General features: G+C 47.6%; 1 protein-coding gene across 1 annotated transcript in view; it reads right to left on the bottom strand.

Moving 5' to 3' along the window:
- The window catches only part of NUAK1 (NUAK family kinase 1), a 78500-nt gene extending 55762 nt beyond the window's left edge, over positions 1 to 22738 (bottom strand). The window contains exon 1 of the mRNA XM_010367514.2: positions 20739 to 22738. Within this exon, the coding sequence (XP_010365816.1) occupies positions 20739 to 20996 (258 nt within the window). The 5' untranslated portion in view covers positions 20997 to 22738. The remainder of the gene's footprint in view (positions 1 to 20738) is intronic.
- Between the last annotated feature and the right edge of the window lie 1828 nt (positions 22739 to 24566).

Genomic DNA, 24566 nt, shown 5'->3' with positions numbered 1-24566 from the left:
TAGTCTAACAAAAGGGAAGGTCATTGATTGTCAATGCCCCAGACATAGCAAGCAGAGACTGCAAGCCAGGAACTGCCGTGTTCCCCTCTGTGTCCTCAATATCTAGGAAAGGATCTGGCTCTATAGTAGTAGAATTCCAATAAATATTTGTTGAGCTTAATTTTAACAAAAACGATGACTATCATAAGTCTTAATTTGTATAATTATTCCTTTCTTACACATCCACCCAATACCACCAACCTGGCCCAATATCTACAAGTTGCTGAAGTCGACCAATCTACCCAGATTCCACTCTGGTCCAAGTTGCCTCTGTACTTGTGGCTAAGACCACAGATCCATGGAGGCAATGCCATGTTGCATGAATGACCTCCCACCGTAGATACGATGTCATACCACTTTGTTTTATTCCCCCCACCACCACCCCATAAGACAGGCTAGAAATTTTGCAGGAGAGGAAAACAGAAACCAAAAAGAACTCCCCAAGTTTCCACAGGTCATGAAGGCCCCACCCAAGTTTCAACCCAGGTACTTAGATCCGATGGCCAATGCTGCTTCCACTGGACCACACCTGTTTCCACATTTGTCAAATCTATGGAAATGTGTGCTAAGGAAGAAAACACTCTTAGCCCTGGCATTGTGATGCTTCCTTTCTCTGGAGTGGAAAGCCTTGGCGGGGAAACGAGCTCAGATAGCAGATTGCTCAAATGTCATGGAAGGTCTGGTCGGAGAGCTAATCAGAACAATTTGAATGTGCGGCTAAGCAAGGACACTCCTTCCTGGATCACGCGTTGCTTTGATGGCAATACTTTATAAGAACCATTCCCTTACAACAAAACTGTCAAATCCAGCAACCACAGGCCAGAAACATCCCTGCGGAACCCCGCCAAGCTGCTTTCTGATGTACTGTACACACAAATACCAATATTCCCCAGATGTTCTCCATGTAAAACATTTGGTTTGAGGCACTGCTCTTCTTTCCCAAAAACTTTTACATTTGTTTAATGGACTCATACAGTTCAGCTAAAATATCCTGGAGCAGACATCTGAAGCCAGCCCGGCTCTAATGTGAGCATCCCATCTGTGGAAAAGACGAACAAGTAAATAAGACCGTCCTTCCCAAGATTTATGCTCCTTGCATCTTTAAGCAGGTCATAAAATGTAAGCTATGTAAGGATAATAATGCAAGTTTGCTTTCAAGTGTGTTTCTGAGTCCATCTCAGTATTAATCTAAGACCGATGTTCCAACAGAGACTGGGTCTCGCATGCTAACGAGGGGACTAAATTCTACTTCTTACTCCCTCAAAAAAGAAGTCTAAAAATCTGTCACCTGAGCAACATAGATGATTGAGATAAAGGTAGGTTTTTCCTGGTTTTAATTATCCAAATATAGCAATAGCTTCTTTATGCCAAAACCACTATCCCTTAACCTGTAGTGTAAAACACAAGTAAGAGGTAGCAAAATAGGAAATGCACTTGACCTTGAGTCAAGAGACCCAGTTCAGCCACATCCTAACTGAGTGACCCCAACCAGCCCTATTTACCCCAAGGCAGTTCATCCTGTTACCCAGAAAACACAACTTCATGCCTGGAGTGCTATTCAGCCCTGAAGACTTTGGGGAAGGGAAATAAGCCCTTAGAAACACCACTCAAAGAAATGCCATGGATTCCATGCACAGAGCCCCTGCAGATGGTCACCCACAGCTTTCCCACTAACACAATTACAAGGAAAGCTTAGCCACAGAAAATCTGTAGGGAAGCTGGAAAAAATGGTATTAGAAAGCTGAGAGACACAGCCTCACTGACAGAAGCAAGACATGACAACTCACTTTCCCCTTAATCTTTAACTTTTCTGTATCTGGTGAGTTTTCAGTATTGAGCATGCACTATTTTCGCTAAGGGAAAAGAAGAATTTTATTTTTTAAAAAGGTCACAAAGAGGAATGAAAGTTAATGAGGGAGATGACAGATACAAACTATAAATAGTAGACATGAGAACTCCAAAACACAGTACAGAGGACCATCGAGGAGAATCTCAAACTCATCAAGAAAAGGTTTTAATTACCTTCAAGGAGCTTTGTTTTAAGAAGCCAAGAAAGTGTACATCCCGATGAGAAAGATTTCCTAAAGAAATGCCTGCAATGTTTAAGAGGATTGGCTCTTAAATGGGTGAGCTTCAATTGTCTGGAAAAAATATATATTTAGAGCACTCTATTATAACTTATTAGTATTTCCACTTAACCAAAGCATCCAATTAACCAGTGTTCTCCACTCCCTTGACTGAGGCTCATGGCAGGCTGAACACTAGGGGCTGCTGGGCTACTCTCTGCTCTTCTCACAGCGGTCCACACAATGAGCCAACTACCCACCCTCATCTCAGCCAAGTCTACAGCTTCCAGTATGGCAGTCTCTACAGACCATGGCCTCCAACACGACCAGAAACTTACAGCAACACTGCAACTGGCCCTCTGCTAAGGATAAGAAGTCCAATTTCAGACTTAGATTTGCCCTCATCATTGCCAAGAAAAGGCAAAGTGATATGAGATGGCATACAGAAAATGCCCAATATTGTGCCCAACATCCAGCATATGCTCCAAAAACACTGGCTGTTCTTATCATCTTTATTAGTATAATAATAACAAATAGACCTTATGCAGAGGTGTGTGCAAATACAAACATCACAATGAGAACTTCAAAATCTGAGACTCAGAGAATAATGTCGGGGGCAAAGTGAGAAGGGGGCTGGGAGAAAATGAGCAGCTGTCGTCTCTTCTGAGAAGCCATTTCAGGTCACCCCACTAACAGAAGTCTCTCCAAATGTACTTCTGTAGCCCCCAGGGAATTGATTTCACAGGATGGAATTATTTCCCTGAAATAAACAGACAGTCAAAGGTCACTACAACTGGGGCCTAAAAGAAAACAAGCCAGCTGCCGATTTACAGGCAGCCTATGATGCAAGATAGCAAGAGGTCTCGGTCCAGGTCCAGTGCAATGGCTTCGGACACACCAGTCCCACAGGGGCGAGGATGGAGGAGGGTCTCACCTTCCTGTGAGCAAGGTTCCAGCTTGACCAGGCATGGATGGGGACACCTTCAGGAGAGCAGACCCTTAAACCTCTGCTGTCAGCATGCTCTAACCAGTGGCCCTCAGCCCTAGCAGTGCATTACAGTGACCTACGGGTCTGTTTAAAAATACTGATACCCGGGTGCCTTCCCCAGACAGCCTCCTTCGGTTAGCCTGGGGAAAAGTCCAGACGTCAGTGTTTTGAAAAGATCCCAGGTGATTCTCATGCTCAGCCGGGCCTGAGAACTAGTAGCCGCATAGTGGAAAGAACCCACAGTGGGGTCAGGTAGACCCGAGTTTTTAACTCCAATGCTCTCTTGCTTTCTTGAGCAGATCAGCCACTCTGTCTGAGCATCGGTTTCTTTTAACCCTAAAGTGAGGACGATCATCACTCCCCATCACAGTGTTGCTGTGAAGACTGTACAAGATAACATATGTAAACTGCCTCATCTAGTGTACCTCGCAGAAGGCACACACAAGGTGGTTTCTAAATGTTAACCCCTCCTCATTTCACGCTTCTCTTTTCAAGGTATTCCCATGTGGGATAGGAGTTCTAAGCAGCTCTCAGTTCTAAGGGGTCTCTTGCCTTTCTAAGTGGTTCAAAAAGGGTGGGAGGCTGGGCGTGGTAGCCCACACCTGTAATCTCAGCACTTTGGGAAGCCCAGACCAGCAGATCACTTGAGGTCAGGCATTCAAGACCAGCCTGGCCAACATGGCAAAACCCCATCTCTACTAAAAATACAAAAATTAGCCGGGCATGGTGGCAGGTGCCTGTAATCCCAGCTACTTGAGTGGCTGAGGCACTGGAATCATTTGAACCTGGGAGGCAGAGGTTACGGTGAGCCGAGATTTTCCACTGCATTCCAGCCTGGGGTACAGAGCGAGACCCTGTCTTGGAGAAGAAAAGGGGGGGTGGGGAGGGAGGTACATCCTTCCTGAAAAGCAGGTATGAACGAAACTGCTGACAGAACGGGTTGGTGGATCCCTACACACACATACACACACACACACACACACACACACACACACACACACACACCCCTATTGGGTGAAACAGCAAAACTATGTAAAACCTGAGTCATAAGCAGCAAAAGTGAGGAAAACCCAATCTTAAAGATTTGCTTTGCTTTTCCCGTCTAGAAGAAAATCTATCTTGTGTGTGACGCTTTCTCAGAAACTCTTTGCCTGTGCTTCTGCCTCCTCCATCAGACCAGGTGAAGTCTTATGCCTGGGTGTACGACACAGGGCTGGTGCACAGTAGGCCCAAGGGAATGTCCATTGAATAGTTAAGCTCCTTGGGGGCAGAGGTGGACATTTGTAGACCAACAGTGCTCATAACATCCACACGTGGTAATCCCCTAAACAGGCATTTCATAAGTATGCCGGAACTTTGATTCCAAGCAACTAGCAGAAAAGGATAAAAAGCACACTGGGCATTCAGGAGGCAGCTGCCCCAAGTCCAGTGGCCACGAGCAGCAGTATCACAGCAGTTCAGGATTTTCAGATCTTACAAGGAGTATAAACATGGGCAAGTGACTTAATTTTCTGTGCCTGTTTATCCACCTGAAAAATAGGGATGATAATGGTGTTCACCTCTTAGGGTTACCATGGGGATGAATTCAGGTCAGTGACTGACATGCTTAGACTACTGCCTGGCACGTAATTGCTGCTATGTAATTGTTTGCCATTATTATTACTCCATGATTGGATAACAAGAAAGAGACCTCAAGTTTCAGGTCCAAAAAGGAGCCCTCCATTTATCACAAGAGAAGGTATAGACTACGGAAAATGGTGTGGTGTATCCCCAAATGAATACAGCAACTAGCTTCCCGTTGTCCAGAGCTGTATTCTCAAAATAACACATGGACTTCCCCCATCACATTCACTTGAGTTGCTTCGTTAAAATGCAGAAGATACTCAGGTGTCCCTAAGTCCCACCCCAACCCTGTTGAATCAGAATCAGACTCTCTGAGGTCAGTGACAAGGATGGTATATTTTAACAGGTGCACCTAGGAGATTCCCATATCCCTGAAAATTTAAGAGCCACTGGATTGAATAAGCTCCTTACCTAAAGGATCTATGTCTGTTTGCTCATCACTATATACCCAGAGCCTCGCATAGCACCCAGCCTGTAGTCCATGCTCGACAAATATCAGATGAATCCACTCCATGGTTTCAACTCTAGAAGTATGTGTTCCATTTGTTTGCAGGCCCATTATGTGTTAGGCTCATGCAAAGCAATGCTGATTCAGGCAATTTCATTCATTCTAAAAATCATTACTGGGTGCTTAGTGCATACCAGAAACTGTTCTAGACACTGGAGATACAACAAATGTGATGAACGAGGTTGCTCAGAAATATAACACTTTATAGACCATAATGCGTGCTATGGAGCTAATAAAGCAAGGTAAGGGGCCAAGTGTGTGCCACGTCCTCATTCAACCCAGTGTCTAGAGCAGCACTAGTCCTGCCCAGCAGAACGTTCTATGATAATGGAAATGATATATTCTGCAACATCCCATGATAGCCACTAGCCACATGGGGCTACTGGGCACTTAAAATGTGGCTGGTGTCACTGAGGAACTGAATGTTTTATTTAATTTAATTATAATTAATTTTAACTTTAATAGCCATATGTGCCCCTATCAGACAGTGTATGTCAAGAGGCAAAGAGGCAGATATGTGAGCTGGAAATTACAACACAAGGCAATATGAGCTATAAGGAGGGAAGACAGAGAGCACCATGTGCTATATCAAATGCCTCTCACCCAATTACCAGATGCCCTAATGTTCTCTGGCTCTGGGAATTGAAAGAACAAGGTCAGGTACGAGGCATTGTGCTTGGGCTGGAATTTTTACAGCCCATGAGCAGTTGAAAATGGTATGCAGCCCAGCCAAGCCCCAGAGACTGCAGCTCAGGATCACCCCATCATCTGCAAAGCCAGGCCACAGCTGCCAAAGAGATCTCTTTCCTCCCCGTCATTCTGCTGATGGTCATTTTGTCCTTGGCTACAACGTCCCACTGGGCCCGAGACACTGCAAGGATTTTATGAGATTTCTTCGCTTCAAGCGTAAGCACGATTACAAGCCTCCTAAATTCCACCGGAAAATTGGTGGCTAATCCAAACATTTCATAAAATTAGAACTCACTGTGGGGCTGAATGGAATTCAGACTGTGCCGCCACCAGGGAAATACAAAATATTCATTATAATTTTTTCCTTCATGAGCTGTTTTAAGAAGCAAGTGCTTTTTCTGCTTGAAGCAGAGGGGTTGGGGGAAAGGAAGAGTTTTTGTTTTTGTTTTGTTTTCTCTGCGGTTTGCAAAAAGCATCACCAGATGAAAAAGTAAGGAATCCTGCCTGACTCCCCAGTCCCTCAACTAGCAGGAATAATAACAAACCATCCCAATCTTAACTGTTCTTGCCTTTATAAAGGCAGTGTTTTTCCTGGAAAATGGGATTTTTTTTCCTGGAAAATTGGATTTTTGCTCCTTAATTTTTTTCTTAGGCTTCAGCCCTAGAATTTTTATATCCTGAGATCTCATTAGCAGAGGAGATACTGCAATCATTTATGCATGTGTATCAGCAATATTTACTTGCCAAGCACTGTTCTAGGCACTTGGGGTACATCAGTAGGCAAAACTGATGAAAACCCCTGGCCTGTGGAGCTTGCCTTTTAGTAGAGGAAGACAAACAGAAGAGAATCCAGCAACTGCCACTTTGAAACAATTTTGGCACAAGGCATGAAGATTCATAAAATGCAGTTTCTAGAAGGGGCTTGAATGTTAAGCCGCAAGGAAGGGAGCAGAAACGTCGTCTGTCTCACCATGGCTGTCTCCCTACCATCTAGAGTGGTATCTCACACAGAGAACGTAATCAATAAATATCTGTTAAATACCCGGGTGTGGTGGTTCATGACCATAACCCCAGCACATTAGGAGGCTGAGGCAGATGGATCACCTGAGGTTAGGAGTTCAAGACCAGCCTGTGCCCCGTCTCTACTAAAAAATACAAAAGTCAGCTAGGTGTGGTGGTGCATGCCTGTAGTCCCAGCTACTCAGGAGGCTGAGGCAGGAGAATCACTTGAACACGGGAGGTGGAGGTTGCAATGAGCCAAGATCACACTACTGCACTCCCGCCTGGGCAACAGAGCCAGACTCCATCTCAATAAATAAATAAATAAATAAATAAATATATAAATAAATATCTGTTGAATGGATAATAAATTCTGAAACAAAAATCTGGCCCACAGCGTTCATCTTACAGATAAGTTAGCTGAAGCCATGGAGGGGCATGTCTTGCCCAAGGTCACACAGCTTAAATTGTGGCAGTGATGGAACCAGCAGTCAAGTCGCCCAGCGTACCCAGACTTATAACACTCCATAGCCATTCGACAAATATTTATTGCATTCTGACTGCGTGCCAGGCACTGAAACTAGGCACGGGGAGGAAATAAATGAGTAAGACATAGAGCGACTGGGATCATGAAATTAAGTTCCTCATACTGCTATTTTCTCAAGCACGGAGGCAACTTCTCTGTGCTTTAAGTCCGGCTCCAACAGCGGTTGTAATTGCGAACGCTGAAGTCAGACGGTACAGCCCTACATCCTGTGATCCCGGCTCTGTGACTTTGGGCAAGCGGTTGGACTTCCTCTAAGCCTCTGCTTCCTCATCTACAAAATGAATGTGATCATAATACAGGTTTGAAGGTGAAAAAGCAGGAAATAGTCAGAATAGTGCCTGGTGCACACTGATCCCTCAATGATTCCTGCTATTAGGGTTGTTAGGGGAAGGATGCTCCCTCTGCCCTGGACCTTCCTGCACAACCAAATAAGTGGAGACTTCCACTTCACTCTTCTCCTCTCTAGGATCTCTACTACCCGCTTCACGCCCACACACTCATTCGCTTCCTCCCTCAGTATTCCATTTGGTCCTGCCTGAAAAACAGATACCCACACACCATGAGGAAGATGCAAAATGAGGTTCTCCTCAGGGCAGCAAGCACATCACTGCCCTGTCTTTCCAGGCAAACATGTTCACAGCTGGGCTTTGAGCTCACCAGAGAAACAGACCATTAGCCTCCTCCCTGCATGGCTTCTGCTAATAAAAGAAAGCGTTCACTTTCAAATCTACTAAGAATCACACAAGGTAATTATCTTGCCTCAAGGACCACTGAGAGCTTCTAAGGTTTGCTGGTATCTGTCTTAATTGATACTGAGAAAGCCCAGGCTGCCTAACGGATGTGTTTGATAGAAAGTAATAAAATTCTGAGAGATTAAAGAAGAAAAAAAATACAACAAGAAATCAGTCTCCCTAAAAGGACCAGCAAGGAGGGATAAATGTGGACCACAAAGACTGAGGATCTTCAAATGTCAGGGTTAGATGTACACTCTAGAAGCAAGAGGTGGGTGAACTCATTGGGGCAATATCTTACTCTCTGTTGCCTCCCCCTGTGCCTAGCACAGTGCTATTCAAATAAATATTTTTAAACCAGCTACTTGAGAGAGGCAGAAGGGAACACCTGCCACAAGAAAAAATGACAGTTATTTCTACTCTTTCTTGGGAAGCAGTCTAGGCTCATAATTTCAAGCTCAGACAGACATGGGTTGCCTTCCTGCCACCATCCCCAAATTACAAACAGTGGGGCCCTGGGCCTCAGTTACCTCTGGGCGAAGTCAGGTGACAGCATCTATCTCATAGAATGGTTCTAAGAGTTCAGCGAGATGACACAGGCAATGCACTCAGCACAGGGCCTGGCAAATAAAGTGCTCAGTAAAGGTTAGCTTTATTTGTTCAACGTCAAGGATGAAAGAGTAGTAAACATGAGTCAAGTCTTCCCTTTAAGTGAGACTGCAAAAACATCCCTTCCCCTGGGGACAGGGCTCTCTTAAGTCTTTTCCTCATCCCTGGAATCTTGCCTCTAGCCTACCTGTCACCCAGGATCAAGAAGCCAAGCTCTCCTGCGTGCTCAATGTGCCCAATCACTGCTAGAGCCTTGGGAAGACTAAGTGGTGTCCCCAGAGAGAGCCTGAGAGCAGAGGCAGCCACGAGCCTCTGGCCTCACTGGGACCAAAAGCAAAGCCCCTTTAAAGTCTAAACATTTAAGGAATGAGCAAAGATTCTTCTGAGCAGCCCAGCAGAACATGAGCTTACCCTCCTCTGAATCACAAAACACAACAAATAACACTGCTTGACAACTGGCTTCACGTCAGGCACTGTTCTCAGCATGTGTGTGGCCCATGAGTCCTTGTGACGACCTAGGAGTTCAGTTCTATTACCAGCCCATTTTACAGATGACAAAACTGAGAGGTTCTTTGGGGATGAGCACTTTCTTTTTTTTTTTTTTTTTTTCCTTTTCTTTTATTTGAGACAACTTCTCGCTCAGGCTGGAGTGCAGTGGTATGATCATAGATTACTATGGCCTCCAACTCCTGGGCTCAAGCAATCCTCCCATCTTGGCCCCCCAGGTAGCCAGGACTACAGGTGCAGGCCACCATGCCTGGCTAACTTTTTAATATTTTTATAGAGACAGAGGAGTCTCACTGTGTTGACCAGGCTGGTCTAGAGCTCCTGGCCTCAAGCGAACCTCCTGCCTTGGCCTCCCAAAGTGTAGGGTTACAGGCAGGAGCAACCACACCCAGCATGGGTGAACATTTTCTGTCTCACATAGAGTCTAGTTCAGAAGCCACCTCATACACATGTTTAAGAAAGCCCTGGCTGCCTTGAGCTGAACAGAATGCATTCACATCCCACAGAACCAGAGAGCAGGGACGGGGAGCAGACCTCCCTAAACGCAGGCTGACAATCTACATAGCGAGACTCTCCGTACACTTGCAAAGTGGGTATGAGAACTGAAGATACTTCCGCTTTCCCCAGCAAGGAGTCCTTCTGCCAAAAAACAAGCAATAGGAAATGAAGGCTTTCAGTGAATCCTAGGATTCTCTTCCTATGAGCTGGAAGGAACCCTTAAGGACATTTTTGTCTCAGCCCCTCAATTTACAAGTGAAGCAAGTGTGCTCGACAAAGCGGCACCTACTGTGTGCAATGCCCCGTGCCCAGGCTGCTGCAGGGACAGACATGGCCAAGACCCCATCTTGCCTTTCCAAAGAGTCCTCCTTCCAAAACTTAGATTTACAGACCATTCACTGTTGGCAACACACTTTTCTAAGAACTCGACATACAATTTGTTAACCCTGCAACTCCCATTTCACAGATAAAGAAATCGAGTCACAGCTGACTATCTCAAGGTTACACAGGAGGTTCATGTTCTTTCAAATCCAGGAAGCCTAGCTCTAGATTCTCTCTTTTCTTCTTCTTCTCCAGATTCTCTCTTTTCTTCTTCTTCTTCTTGTTTTAATTTAATTTAATTTAATTTTTTTATTTTTTTATGCGAAGACTCATTCTATCGCCTAGGCTGGAGTGCAGTGGTGTGATCTCGGCTCATTGCAACCTCTGCCTCCCAGGTTCAAGCGATTCTCCTGCCTCAGCCTACTGAGTAGTTGGGATTATAGGTGTGTGCCACTGTGCCTGGCTAATTTTGTATTTTTAGTAGAGACGGGGTTTCGCCATGTTGGTCAAACTGGTCTCAAACTCCTGACCTCAACTAATCCACCCACCTCGGCCTCTCAAAGTGCTGGGATTACAGGAATGAGCCACCACGCCCGCTTCCCTTTTCAATGTGTAGATTGGACGGTCCACTTCCCTTCCATGATCCTGCAGAAGACTGGGATAGGAGTGACCTTTGGCAGTTGAGGTGAACCGCACGTGAGCTGAGCCTAGTTCATAGTGAAATTGCAGCAGCCAGCAAGGCTTCGTTTGAACCTGCTGCAATCAAGCATCTTTGTGGCCCTTGAGCCACATGAATAATGGGAGCCTGACACAGACAGAAGTGAATGGGGTCCCGCTGGAGATACTAAGAGAAGCAGCAGCTACCTTTTTTAAACAGGGAAATTGCCCTTCAGCCAAATAGATGAAAGTTGAGCCCTAAGCCATTCACCATTCCCCGCCCTTCCAAGGAAGGAGCTAACACCTACCACAGCCTCCTCTTAACGCCTTCCCCCTGGAAATCTCAATATCTCTAATGAAAGTAAGCGAAGTGGAATTCTTTTCTCAAATTTAAAAGGCAAATCATGATGGTGTTTTTTCAAGACATACATTAACTCTACACCCCAGCCGGTTTACCATTCTTAAAGTACTTGATTTACAATCCAGAAAGAAATGTTTTGAAAACCTTGCAGACGCATTTTGCATCTAAACCTTGCAGGCTCTGCAGAGCTGATTACCCAGGCTTCTCAGATGGAGGGCTGGACTCTCCGAAGGAAGCCGGGCCAGTGTGGGAGTAGCCCAAGGAGGCTGCTGAGCTCTGAAAAACTGCCCACCTGGAGCAGCCTCCAAGGGTGGGAAATGGGTTTGGGATGGGCTTGAGCCGCCTCTCCAGCTATGGTGCAGAGCTGTCACTGAGAAGCACCCGGCAATGCTGTGCACACAATGCAAGGGGAGGCATGATCCAGAGAAGGAGGAGGATGGAGCCCCAGGGCCTTCCCTGATGACTCCCGCCTTCACAGAACTCTCCCTTCTCAGGACTGCTGGTGCTTCTTCCTGCAATTGTTCATTGGATCATTCATTCATTCTTACTGAGCACCCACTAGATGCGTAGCACTGGGCTACAGGCTGGGCTGCAGTGACGAGTGAGACAGACAGCAGCCTGGCTGCCTTTCTAATAGATAAGGAAGAACGGAGCCTACAAATAGTCCAACACACACTCTCCATGTGCTCAGAAGGACACAAGACACAGGGCTGAAACAAAGGAGTAAGGAAGTGGTGGTCTGAAGACCCAAGCAGGAGCCTCGAAGGACATGGTAAATTCAGACTTTGGTTCCCATGCAACCCATGGGAGGATTTTAAGCATGAAGAGCCATGAACCAAGATAAGAAGGTCACTGGGTACTCCACCCTAGCACTTCTCCCTGAAACAGTAATATTAGCTCTAGTTTTCAAGAACTTACTATGCACCAGGCTCTGTGCTGGAAGCTTCCAAATCCTATTTCTGATGGCAATATCACTTGGTAGGATATTTCGAACTTGGTAGGATATTTCATAGCTGCATTTTCCAGATGAGTAAACAGAAGCCAGAGAAAATGAGCAGATTACCTGGGACCATCTAGCTCCCGGGTAGCAGGACAGAATTTGAACCCAAGTCTGTCTGATTTGACAGCTGGGATTTCTTCTTCCACATCTCATTCCTTTTTTTTTTTTTTGAGATGGAGTCTGCCTCTGTCACCCAAACTGGAGTGTAGTGGCACAATCTTGACTCACTGTAACCTCTGCCTCGCAGGTGCAAGCGATTCTCCTGCCTCAGCCTCCTGAGTAGCTGGGATTGCAGGCATGCGCCACCATGTCTGGCTAATATTTATACTTTTAGTAGAGATGGGGTTTCACCATGTTGGTCAGGCTGGTCTCAAACTCCTGACCTCCGGTGATCCACCCGCCTCGGCCTCCCCAAGTCCTGGGATTGCAGGTGTGAACCACCGCACCCAGCCTCGACACCTCATTTCTATACTCAGATTATTGCATTGTTCTCAGATTATTCCAGATGTCTGAATCTAATAGCCCCAAATAAATTCTAGGTATCTCAGTGGCAGGACTTGTAATATCCTCCTCTGAAAGTCCCTATGGTGCTGGACACATTGTGAAGCACGTATTAAATACATCTATCTGGTTTACTGCTAGATGGAAAAGAAGAGCAGGTATGTTGAGCCCTAATGTGGGGATGTTATATCTTTTTTATGGGGAAGCTTCAGCCACAGAGTATTGACAAGTCGTAGCTAAGACGAAGAAGAAAGCAAGCTACCACCTGCTGCCAAGCAGGGATGTGCAGATCACACACGTACAAGGCACCAGCCAATGCACAGGTGAATGGGCCCCAGCCCACGTCGTTCTCACAGAGCCACTAGTCAGAGAGGCGCTGCTTCTGGCCAGGACAGAAGCCTTTTCATATGTATCCCCCTAGAGGAGGCCTTTTTTAAATTAGCGTCAAGGTGCCTTGTAGAGTAGCAATGGCCCTGGTTGCATCTATTGTGCACCTACTGCGTGCCAGGAACCAGGCAAAAGGCTTAGCTATGTCACCTTGGCGCTTCCTCTCAACAATCCATAAAAGAAGAACTATCGTGAGCCATAGCAAAGAATCCAGAGGTTAAAAATTAGTAACTAGCCCAAGGTCACACAGCTATCAAGGGGTGGGCTGGCATACGGACAGAGGCAGCCTGGCCCTGGGGCTCTCCATGTTGACCATGGTTGGCAGGATATTGTCTTCGCTTTTTTCACAAAATGAGTGTGAGATTTCTGTGGAACCAGAGGTTGGAATCTCAGAGGCCTGAGAGATACAGGCTTCCACCCCTTTCCCACTCTCCACCCTGTGCCCTCCTTTTTTAAGTTATTACCAGCTTTATTGAGATGTAATTCACATATCATACAATTCGCCCGTTTAAAGTGCACAATTCAGGGTTTTTTAGTATATTCAGAGTGGTGCAACCATCATCACAATTTTAGAACATTTTTAGCATCCCCCAAAAAACTCCATACCCATTAGCAGCTAGTCCCCATTTACTCCCAGCCCCACCCCCAGGCCCACTCATCTACACTCTGTCTCTACCGATCTGTCTCTTGTGGACATTACATACAAATGGAACCTGTGGCCTTTTGTGTCTGGCTTCTTTCACTGAGCGTAATGTTTTCAAGGCTCATCCACACTGTCGCATGTATTAAGTACTTCATTTCTTTTTACTGCTGAATAACAGTCCAAAAATATTCCATAAATAAAATTATGGAATAGATCATAAATAATATTCCACAAATGAAATGGATGTGCCACATTTTATTTATCCATTCATCAGTTCCTTCCACTTCGGGGCTTTTATTAATAATAATGTTCTGTGGACATTTGTGTATAAGTTTCTGTGTGGACATATGTTTGCATTTCTCCTGGGTAAACCTAGAAGTGGAACTGCCCAGCCCTGGTTTTCACATGCAGTTAAAAGTTTACCGAAGAGTTTCACTGTAAAGCCAACATCTGGCTGCTCCTGGGCTGTTTCCAGGGAATTTTATCAATTCAGCCAGACTCCATTCACGGTGGGTCATCTGGCCCGGCCCCTCCTACTCTGAGGCCTGGGATCCTCTCATTCCTGTACTCTACAATGTCGTCTGGGCCAGTATGATGATAAATGCATTCTGCTTTAAAGCAGATACTTCACAAATCATAACTTACAGATGCTCCAGGACTTTCATGTGGGAAAGACAAATGAGACTTCTGCTGTCTGACTCTGGAGCCACTGAGGACAGGAAGCCACAGCCAGAAACCTGACAAACCCTGGATATACGTCTCTCCCTAACAAATGCATGTGCAAACGTAACAGAAGGGGAATTCGTGCAGAGAAGGGTCTGCCTGTCTTTTCAGACTTTGCTCTGTAACCTGCCATTCATTTCCAACCATTGTCTTTCCTTACCTACAAATCTGAAGTTCCTTGAGGTCTGGAAAGATAACGTACAACTTCTACGCCTCCCAATATATTCTCTCGCTCAATGTATTCACTTCAGTTCCATCCTACAAGCCTCTGTTGAGGACCTACTATGTGCTTGGCACCATGCGAGGCATTGACAAGTAGCTATGCAGGATGGATTCAAGACACACGGGACACAGTGACACACAAGATACCTTGACTCAAACCCTTATCTCCTGCTGCTTCCCAGGAGGAAGCAAGATCAACACATACTAGCATGGTGTGGGGGCATTTTTGTCTGCAGGCAGGGAAGTGAACCAGCTTACCCCTCAAAGCCCCCTAGGGACTCCAGGGTCTGAGGCTGCTTGGGAAACAAAGAACTCTGTGTGTGTCCAGGTGAAGAGCTCCCTGACCCGATTCATTAAAACAAACTCCTCAAGGTCCAACAAACAGACCAAAAAACAGACGGCTCACCAGAAGCAGGCAAATCTCATCTCCCTAACTTGGCTCTGATTCTTATCTTCCCAACTCAACTCTTGCAAAAACTCCCTGCTCCAAGCCAGCACACCAAACTGATGGGCTCAAGGCCCACTGTGATCAGAACCCAGCTCAGACACCTCTAGAGGGGGAGTTAAGGTCAAGGTCTCTGCATTCACATTGCCTGGGTCCAGGCCTGGCTCTGGTGCTGCCTGTGACCTTGAGCAAGCTAGTTAACCTCTCTGGGACTTCAGGTTCTTCATCTGGAAAATGGGATGATAGCAGAATTGTCATGAGGATTAAATCAGTTAACATGCACCTAGCATGTTATAAGCACTCAAGAAGTATTAGTTGCTATTATTTGCATTAGCATCAATTATTATCATTACCCCCATCCTACCTTACCAATCCTGCCCTCCCATTGTGTCCCAGCACAAACCTTGCATTCCAAATCACCTGGAATATTCACCTTCCCCCAAACACAAGTGAATGAATGCCTTGGAAAGCCTCGCATTTCAATCATCTGAAACCCAAATCAACGGTTATTTTCAATAGCACTTGTCCTCCCATTAGCCGAAGAACACTTTCTAATCCCACAGTATGCCCTGGCCCCTCCTCTAGATCCCCTTCCGGAAGGGTGGGGGATCACCCCATGGCTGCTCTTCTGGCATCATTAGCAAAGAACCACACCCAAATCCAGAGGTCACCAGCTGTGCAACATTAAGGAAGGTTCTCAATTCCTCTAGCAGCAATGGGTTTCCAAACAAACTCGTTTGGAAACTGGTCAGACACCATCCAGCTGTCTGACCCTTGACAAGTTACCTCACCTCCCTATGTGTCATTTTCCCCATCTGTAAAATGGGTCTCACTACTTTACACCTCACAGGGTGGCTGTGAAGGTTAAGTGAGGGAAAATGTCCCTAAAGCACTTAGCACAGTGCGAGGTACCACAAGCTCTCAAAATATCAACTGGTAGTAAATCATGGTAGCAGCAGAAATATGATTCTGTCCAGGATCAAACTCAGTTTGATGAGCTAAGCTTCAGTGAGCTGTCATCCAGCTTGAAAATCACCTGAAACAATCGAATCCTCTATGGAAGAGTTACTCATGCCTAGTAACTACTTCCACCTTCTTTTTCACCAGGCTGGAAGCTCCCTGGGTCTTACTCATTTCTATGTCTCAGTGTTTAACATGGTGAGTAGCATATGGCAGATGGTAATAAATCTTCGTTGAACTGAACAGAATTAGTTCAATGTTTAAGTACATTTCATCTTTGCTACTAGATTATAAGTTCTTTAAGAGTGAGGCCCATATCTTTCTCCAGTAAAGATTTATTAAATGAGTGATGGAAAAATACCAAACCAAGAATCAGGTTTCTAAGATCAAGCTCAGTCATTCAACAGCTGTGCAACCTCGACAAAGTCACTTAACACTTCCGCTCCTTATTGGTCCCGCCTCGAAGATGAGAAGTTTGAACCACATGTTTGCCATGGTCCCTTACATTCTAAAACTGGATTTGGGCCTTAGCTGCAACATGGCACTTCTGCCACCATGCATGTGACGTCAACACACACTCTGGCTTGGCAGGCCAGCTTGCTAATTTACCTCCCTGATTTGCAATTTTCCAGCAGGAGGCTATGAATAGCTTTGGGCCAGTGCTTAAAACACTCATCTTTGGTCAAAACACTTGGCTTGCTAGGTGAGGATGCCCCATCACCCAAGCTAATGCTCTAGTGGCCAGGGGCAGCAGGGCAGACTGTGGGGGAGGGGCACACACTGACCACCAGTCCTGCCACTCCCATCCCAGACTCCCTGCCAGGGACCCTGCCTCCAGCTCACACCACACCACCTACTGCTCACTACAGACAACCTGGGACAGGGAGGAAGTTGAACTTGGCCCCTTGACATAGAGGTGATCACAGGACATAAAATTGTGTGGTTTTGGTTTTTTTTTTTTTTTTTTTTCTTTTTTTTGCAGTGCTTTGTGTGGCCTGCAGGTCCAGGGAGCTTAGCTCAAAGAAAATGCATGCTGAATTATGACACAGAGGCTCACCCGACAGGCCTGCCCAAAACTGTATCAAAACAAAAGTTGTGCAATAAACAAGGCCCAAATTCAAGACTTGAGGAATGCATTCAGATCCTATCTGAATCTGGCTAATTATCTCACCTTCCTATGGACACACCTCCCTAATTAATTTGGTATTTATTTTATTACTCTGAAAAGTTGATTATTTCTTCTATCTCTCTCTGCATGATACAATGCATTGTGTCTCTCTCATGGTCTTAAAATCTAATGAAAGCCTAAAACGAGATGAGAAAAAAAAAATCTGCTCAAAGGAGGAACTAAATCGATTAATGTCCCCTTTTGAGGTTTTATATAGATCACTGTATTCAGTTCTCACAAGTCCATGAAGTTGGTACTCTTAGTAGCTCGTTTTACCGATGAAGAAGCTGAGGTTTCAAAAAGTCGCATAGCTTGCCAAAAGACACAAAGCTAGTAGGGGATAGATCAAGGATTTGAATGTAAGCCAGGGCTCTTAGCCTTTCTGCAAGAGTGCCTCATTTTTGAGCTTGTTCATCTCTGGAACAAGCCACTCTGAGTCCTGGTCTCACGGACATGCTTTAGCAGAGGCCGCAAGACTGCAGGAGGATGCCTGCACGGTGCACAGGGTCGCACCAGCTGACTCCAAGCATCTCATTCTGCACTTTTCTTCAGAACTGCCTTTCGCGGCACACAGAAAATGATGCTGTGTTGTGTTGTGTTTTATTCGGAAGGTCCTTCCAGGTATGCAATTAAAAACCATCACATCCTCATTTTTTTGAAACTTCTCTCCTCTCTGAGAAGAGCCCCTGGTTTCAACAGGGATGTTGATTTCACAGCATTTCATAGAGCCCCGTACCGGCACCTGTCTTGGGCCACTCACATTAGTAAAATATGTTAGAACCACTGCTCCTCTTGAGAGACGCTGTAAAAGGCATTGGTGCAAAAGAAAATAAAGCATCACTTCAGAATTCTACCCAAAGATCAAAAGGCTAAATTAAGATAGCGCCCTTTCAGTTCTCCTCAACTGCACCTTCAAAGCAAGTTGTGAATGTTTAGCACATCATTGGTACCAGAAGAAAACTCCAAGTTCATATTTTAGATGAAAATTTCTTGCTGCTCTTAACAGGTTCTGAGTCACCAGGCACTGTATGGGCAAGAACAACTCGTTGACCACTTTTTTGTGTGTTTGTTGTTATTTTCTGTTCAGCCAGTCACAGGAAATTTTCCACTTGACAATTCCTGTTTCTCACTTAAGTTCTTAACACCATCCGTGAGCAGTGTGCTCAGCAGGGGGAGGACAGGGGGACCAAGGAGGACTTCCCTTCCCCAAACCTCAGTTTTCCCATCTGTTTTATGCAAGGTTTTCACCCAGGGATCTGGCTAACATTCTATAAGCTTAGCTATCAAGGAGAAAGCAGCCCCGTGAATAAATGAAGCATTTTAGAGACTGCCAGTTTCTGGGCATGGGTCTGCTGCCAGATTTAAAATCTTTACATAATTTTGGGGTAAAACGAGAGATTTAGCTGAAATTAATAGCACAATGGGAAACTGAAGTAGGGCTGAACAATAACACAGCGGGACTTCAGACTTGTGGCTGGTAAAGAAGCCTCTCTCGTTCTCAGGGCGCCCCCTCGTGGCCTCTTGACTAAATCTTGACGGAATGTTCAGTTTCCGCAAATATAGAGAAAGACATCCCCCAAAAGAGAAAGGCAGACTCCTGCCTACTGATGCAAATCCCTTTCACTCTAACCTAGTCTGTGGATCAGGCAGTTCGAAGAACGCCTGACAGGAAGTCCCAATGACGCTCAGAAAGGCGTCTGCCCTGCCTAAGACAAGGGTTCGTTCTTTAGAAGGGTCTGAGGCAGTGCCCCAGCATTTAGACTTTGGGGTCCCTTCACAGACCCCAGGCACACTCTTACCACTTCAACAACCCCTCGTAGTCTCACATTCTCAACCTGCAACTTGAACTGCGTCTGTTTTTCATTATTCTGCTTCCCACCTTCCCAGTGCGATTTCTTCAGCAGCTATTAAGACAACATGAGCAGGGATCTAAGCTTAGTTTTTGCTTATTCAACATCCAGCCTGGGGAATACCACCTCAGAAGAAAAGCATGAATGAAGTGCACATGTCCCAGCCTCTTCTTCCACAAACCTGAAAATGCCTTCATCAGAGGCCACCCCTACAACCCTCCCCTTTAACAATTTCATCCTACAAAAATGGCACCTGCCCAGAGTGAATTCTCAACTACTTGCTTGCTGTAGAATTTATTACAGAGCCAGCTTTAAAAAGAAATGTACATCTCAAATTTCCAATTAATTGATAACAGATTTTTTAAAAATAACGTTATGGGATGAAGTTATATAGACTCAAACATCGAATCTGAGAAATGGGTTGGGAGGGCAATATCCAGGTATCTAGATATTTGAGAATTTGGAGACTGAACTTTGCTGACTGGCACCCCCATTTTTTTCACAGAACTGTCTCTGCCCAAATGCAAAAGAAACATGTCAATATTAGCTGCTATTTGACAGCTCATTTTCCTTTTTTCCTGCAGTCATTTGTTGTTTATAAGCAACCCTGAGCCCTCAAAACACCCCCAAAAGTGTACACAAGGAGTCCCATAATTAGTTTCTGACTTTGGCCCTAAATCGATTAAAATACATCTGATCTGTTTCAAATCAAAGAACCATGTTAATTTTCTGCCACACACCACACAAAATCTTTCTGCAACAGTCAGTCACTTTGAACCCAACTCTCTAGCCACAAGCAGTGTGGATTTCAAGGGCCTGTTCTGCAGAAGTGAAAATAACAACAAACCAAGGCTGGGACAAGGCAGACAGACCCCAAGGCACTCAAAGCACTTCTTGGAGCTGTGCAAATGGTGCCAGGACCCTGGCAGGGTGTCAGCTGTCACAAGAGCAGCAGGGCCAGACCCCTTCAGCAGTTTGGTAGCCCTGCAACCAGGAGCTGAAACGCAATTGAGCCTGCTGCAACTATGCACAGCTATCTGTGTAGCTACCCATGCCCTGGACATTTCACTCCTCCCAAAGCCACGATACAAACTGTTAGAATCCTCAGACTTGCAGTAGTCTCTATTTTTGCTCCCTAACCTTGTCTCAAAAACAGGCAGAAGTCGCCCTCCCTTGCAGCCACAGCATCATCAGGGCAATGCAGAGTCTGAGTGGGAGGATGCAGAGCAAGGGGCTGCGGGCAAATGGGTGCAAGGGGGTAGGGACACCTACAAAACACGGGACTCGAGGGGCTAGTTCCTAGCTGGGAATGTGGTTATTTGGAGAGTTGTGGAAATAAGGCATTTCGGAGCATGGTCTGAATGTGTGCCTGCGAGGGAGACCCCGGCCGTCCCAACGCTGCAAAGTGTTTGCAAATCTAAAACATTCCTTTGCTGCTGGGATTAAATTTTTTAAAACAAACCAAAAAATAAAATAAAATATGTGCAGACAGGATGTAACAAGTGTTTCAGGACAGAGACACGCCTGAGTCACGGGGTGCTGGGGAAAGAGTGAGGAGTCTGTCTCGGGGCTTCCCAATGAGCCCCCTCTCTGTCAAGAGAGCCCTAGGGCGCACAGATCCCCGCCTCGCACGCCACCGGTCCCCAGGCGCGTCCAGCCAGCTTCCCCCGCACCCTCCAGGATTGACCCACTCACCACTCGGCCCGAAAACCTCTCGGTGGCCCTCTTGACTTTGCCGTAGGTGCCTTTACCCAGGGTCTCCTGCAGCTCGTAGCGGTGCTTCAAGTTGTGCTTGTGGTGATGCCGCTTCACCCCGTGAGGCTTCCTGGGCTCCAGGGCGGCCGCCGCCGCGGGGGCTGCAGTCGCCCCCGCCACCGCCTCTCCAGGAGAGCCCGGCGCCCCCAGCCCCAAGTCGGGGCGGTCCCCCGCCACGGGCGCTGCGGCCCCTTCCATGTCCAAGCGCGGGGCGAGCCGGGCTGCAGAGGGCAACACCGGGCACAGCGCTGGGGTGTCGTGGTCCCCACTAAGGGAAGACGCGGAACGCTCAAGGTCGCCCCCGCAGCATCAGGGAGGCGGCACGATCCCGCCCGGGCTGCGGCTCGGTCACTGGCGGCAGCGGGGACTGCACATCTGGCGCCCGCGGCGCGCACGGTCCGCGCACCGCCCCCCGGCCGCGGCGAACTGTGGAGCTTCGGGCGAGGTGGTGGCGGTGGCAGGGGAGGCGGTGGTGTTTGCAGGAAGGAGGGGAGAGGGTGGCTCGGAGCGCAGGAGGGGGAGTGTTATGTGGGGCGCCGCGCCCCCCAACCCCTCCCCTGGAGGACGCGCAGACGGGGCGGGGGCGGGGACGGCGCTCGCGCTGCCCCGGGGGAGGGGGAGCGAGGGGCGGTGCAGCTAGGGCTTCCCCCACCTCTCTGCAGCCACCCAGGGCCGGGGCCGCGGTGAGCTGGGAGGGGGATGGGAGCGTGTCGCGACTCGCCCTTTGTGCGGCGCGGCGTAGGCCACGGCGGCGGCGGCGGCGGCCAGGGGGGCTTTGTCCTCGCTGGGCCGGAGGGGACCGGGAAATTCCAAGCCGGGCGCCCCCTCCCCGGGCGCTCTCGGGCTCGCCAGTCGCAGCTATCGCGGGCCCTCCGCCGCCTCGGGCTCCGGCTCTGGCCGCTCGGCCTGGATTCCTGCTCGCGCCGGGGCGGCGGTTGCGGCTGACCGAGCCCCGGAACCAGGGAAGCTAGAGCGCCGCGAGTCGGGGGCCGCCGGGACCTGCTCGCCATCCGGCCAGGGGCGCCGCGGGCCCGGGCGTCCCTTCATTTTCTTGTAGGTGTCGCCGAGGCCTGGCGGCCAGAGCTGGGGGAGGGGCAGGGAGGCCTGGTGTTGGGTTACAGGCGGTGACTCACGGACCTTGCCCGCCGAGGCTGGCACCCCGCGGGGCAGAGCTGCGCCCGCCTGGGGCACCTCCGAGTCCAGGAGAATCCCAAGAGCGGCGCTTTGGCCCCGGCCCCCGCGTCCTCTCCGAAGAAAGGAGAGTCGGGGACGAGGGAGGCCGGGAGGCTGAACCCCGGGCCCGCCGTCGAACCGCCGGCCCTCCGACACCATCTGGACCCCGGCGGGGACAGCAGCCTGGAAGGGGAGGAAGGCCGGGGACGTGGAAGAGATGGGGTTCTAAAGGCGCCGGGACGGAGCTGGCTCCCCAGAGGCGCCCACCCTGCCAACGGAGGTCGCCATCGGAGGTGGGCAAACCAGGGACCTGGGGTGGACCAGGAACCCCGGCCTGCTGAGCAACTCCTTTGCTGAGCAGGAGGCGATTTGAAGGCCTCTTGCCTCCTTAGGCCTTGGAAGATTTCCTTTCACTGTAAGGGCCAGCCAGATCCTTGCGATGGTGACAGGAACGGTACCCCGCACGGTAAGGGTCCGGCAGGAAGGGCCTCCCGCCGCGGTGTGACTGTCCCCCTTTTAAGAAGAGACCATGAAAAATAAGGAAGAAAGCTAGAGAAAAAGAGGTCTTGGGGAATTTTTTTTTTTTTTAAACGAATGGTGCAATATACCAGACTGGAGTGGGAAGAGTGAAGGCTGAAGAATGTCTGGTGTTCTGCAAATCGCATGGCGGTTCTTCTCCACCAGTGGACCTCACTGGAGCCTCCTCTGCAGCTCTCAGGTCCAGCCCTTCCTCTGAATTCCCGCCGCCTTCATTCCTGTCTACCCCTGGTCACCTTACCCCGACTCCTGCAACAGCCCGCCCTCCCCGGGAGCCTCCTCACTGCTGCCAGAGTAATGGCCTGAAACACTGCCATCATCCTCCACACACGTGTCTCTGCTGTACTCTGACGCGTGATATTCTTACCTGTCCAAACTTTTCTTCTACTGATGTTTGACACAAACTCCCCTGCCCCTTCTTCCCTTTCCCAGGATCAATCACAGAACACAAACACAAAGGTGCATCATGCCTAATTCAATTCCTATTCTGTCCACCATCATGCTTATTCAATTCCTATTCTGCAGGGCCTCCCTGTCCCCCATCCTGAAACTGTTCTGCTTCTATACAAAGTTTGTGGACGTTGTCCCTATAGATCCAACAGTCAGGGTGAGTGGCATATGTTGAGTCCTATTTTCGCAGAGGATTGGCTGTGTGACCTTGGTCGAATGACTTAACCTCTCAGAGCTTGGGTTTCCTCTGAAGATACGGATTAGCAGATCTATTGTAGAGATAAACACATTGTGTCTACAGTAGTATTTTAAAATGTTTTCTACTTCTTCCCCTCCCCTGGGATGTGGTAGAAATCCACTACCCCATCCTCTTGAAGTTAGATGTGACCATAGGACTTGCTTAGGCCAATGGAATGAGAGCAGAAGTGATTGTGTTGCTTTCACGTGGAACCTTTAGGAGCCAGTGACCAAATCCCCATGTCTTCTTTTTCCTGTCTTGACAATCATGGTGGTACAAAGTTGGAGCCTCCCCAAGCCAGCTGAGTCTCTGTGTAAAGATGGCAGAAAATCCCAGCCAATCTGCTTTGGAAAAGTAGCGTCAGCAAATGTTAAACTTTATTTATGTTAAGCCAGTGGGATTTGTTAAAGCAGCGTAACCTGGCTTATTCTGTCTGATAGTGTTACTCCCAGATATGTGGGACTTCATCAGTATCTATTGAATCAACAGCATCTGCTCTACCATAGGCTGGTACTGTTTTATGACAGTGAACCCTCCTCTGTAAAGTAGCTGTTTACAATCCCTATTTTTAATTGAAGAAACCGTATCAGAATGGTTAAGTAATTTCCCAGAGGTTACGCAGTTTGTAAATGGCAGCACTAGGATTTAAACCCTACCTGTACAGTTCCGAAGCTCCCCCTCTTCTCCTTCCATATATGCCATGCTCCATCTCCTTAAATGGGAAGGATGAAAAACACCCAGTACAATGCATAGCACACAGTCATGCCCAGGCACTGGGAGTTCCTCTCCAGACTGAATTCCTACCACATTTATAATTGGAACCACACTTCAGCACAATGCTATCAGGCACTGTGTGTGAATGTTTTCACATCGATAAAGGATTTTTCTCCAACAAGAGCCCAGGCTCCTTGATGAAGAGCTTGAGATCTAGAGGTAGAGTGACTGGGTTCAAATCCCTGTTCTGCCACTTACGATCATCTTGGATAATTGCTTTCCCCCTCTATGCCTCAGTTCTCTAATCAGCAAAGTGGTGATGGCAACAATGTATGTGGTATTAGCAGTTACACCAATAATACATCCCACAGGGTTAGTAGGAAGATTAAGGGCTGGAATATATATACTCAGTAAATTGTGGATATTAATATGATGCTTTTCATCTTCCATGGATCCTACTAGAATTGGGAGGCTTTTTTTTTTTTTTTTTTTTTTGGAGATGGAATTTCACTCTTGTCACCCAGGCTGGAGTGCAATGGCACGATCTTGGCTCACTGCAACCTCCGCCTCCCTGGTTGAAGCGATTCCCCTGCCTCAGCCTCCCAAGTAGCTGGAATTACAGGAATGTGCCCCGACGCCCAGCTAATTTTTTTGTA

Source organism: Rhinopithecus roxellana, chromosome 10 (assembly GCF_007565055.1).
Source record: "Rhinopithecus roxellana isolate Shanxi Qingling chromosome 10, ASM756505v1, whole genome shotgun sequence".
NCBI classification, from domain to species: domain Eukaryota; kingdom Metazoa; phylum Chordata; class Mammalia; order Primates; family Cercopithecidae; genus Rhinopithecus; species Rhinopithecus roxellana.
The sequence above is the reverse complement of the archived record's forward strand: the minus strand, read 5'-3'. Positions and strand labels throughout refer to the sequence as shown.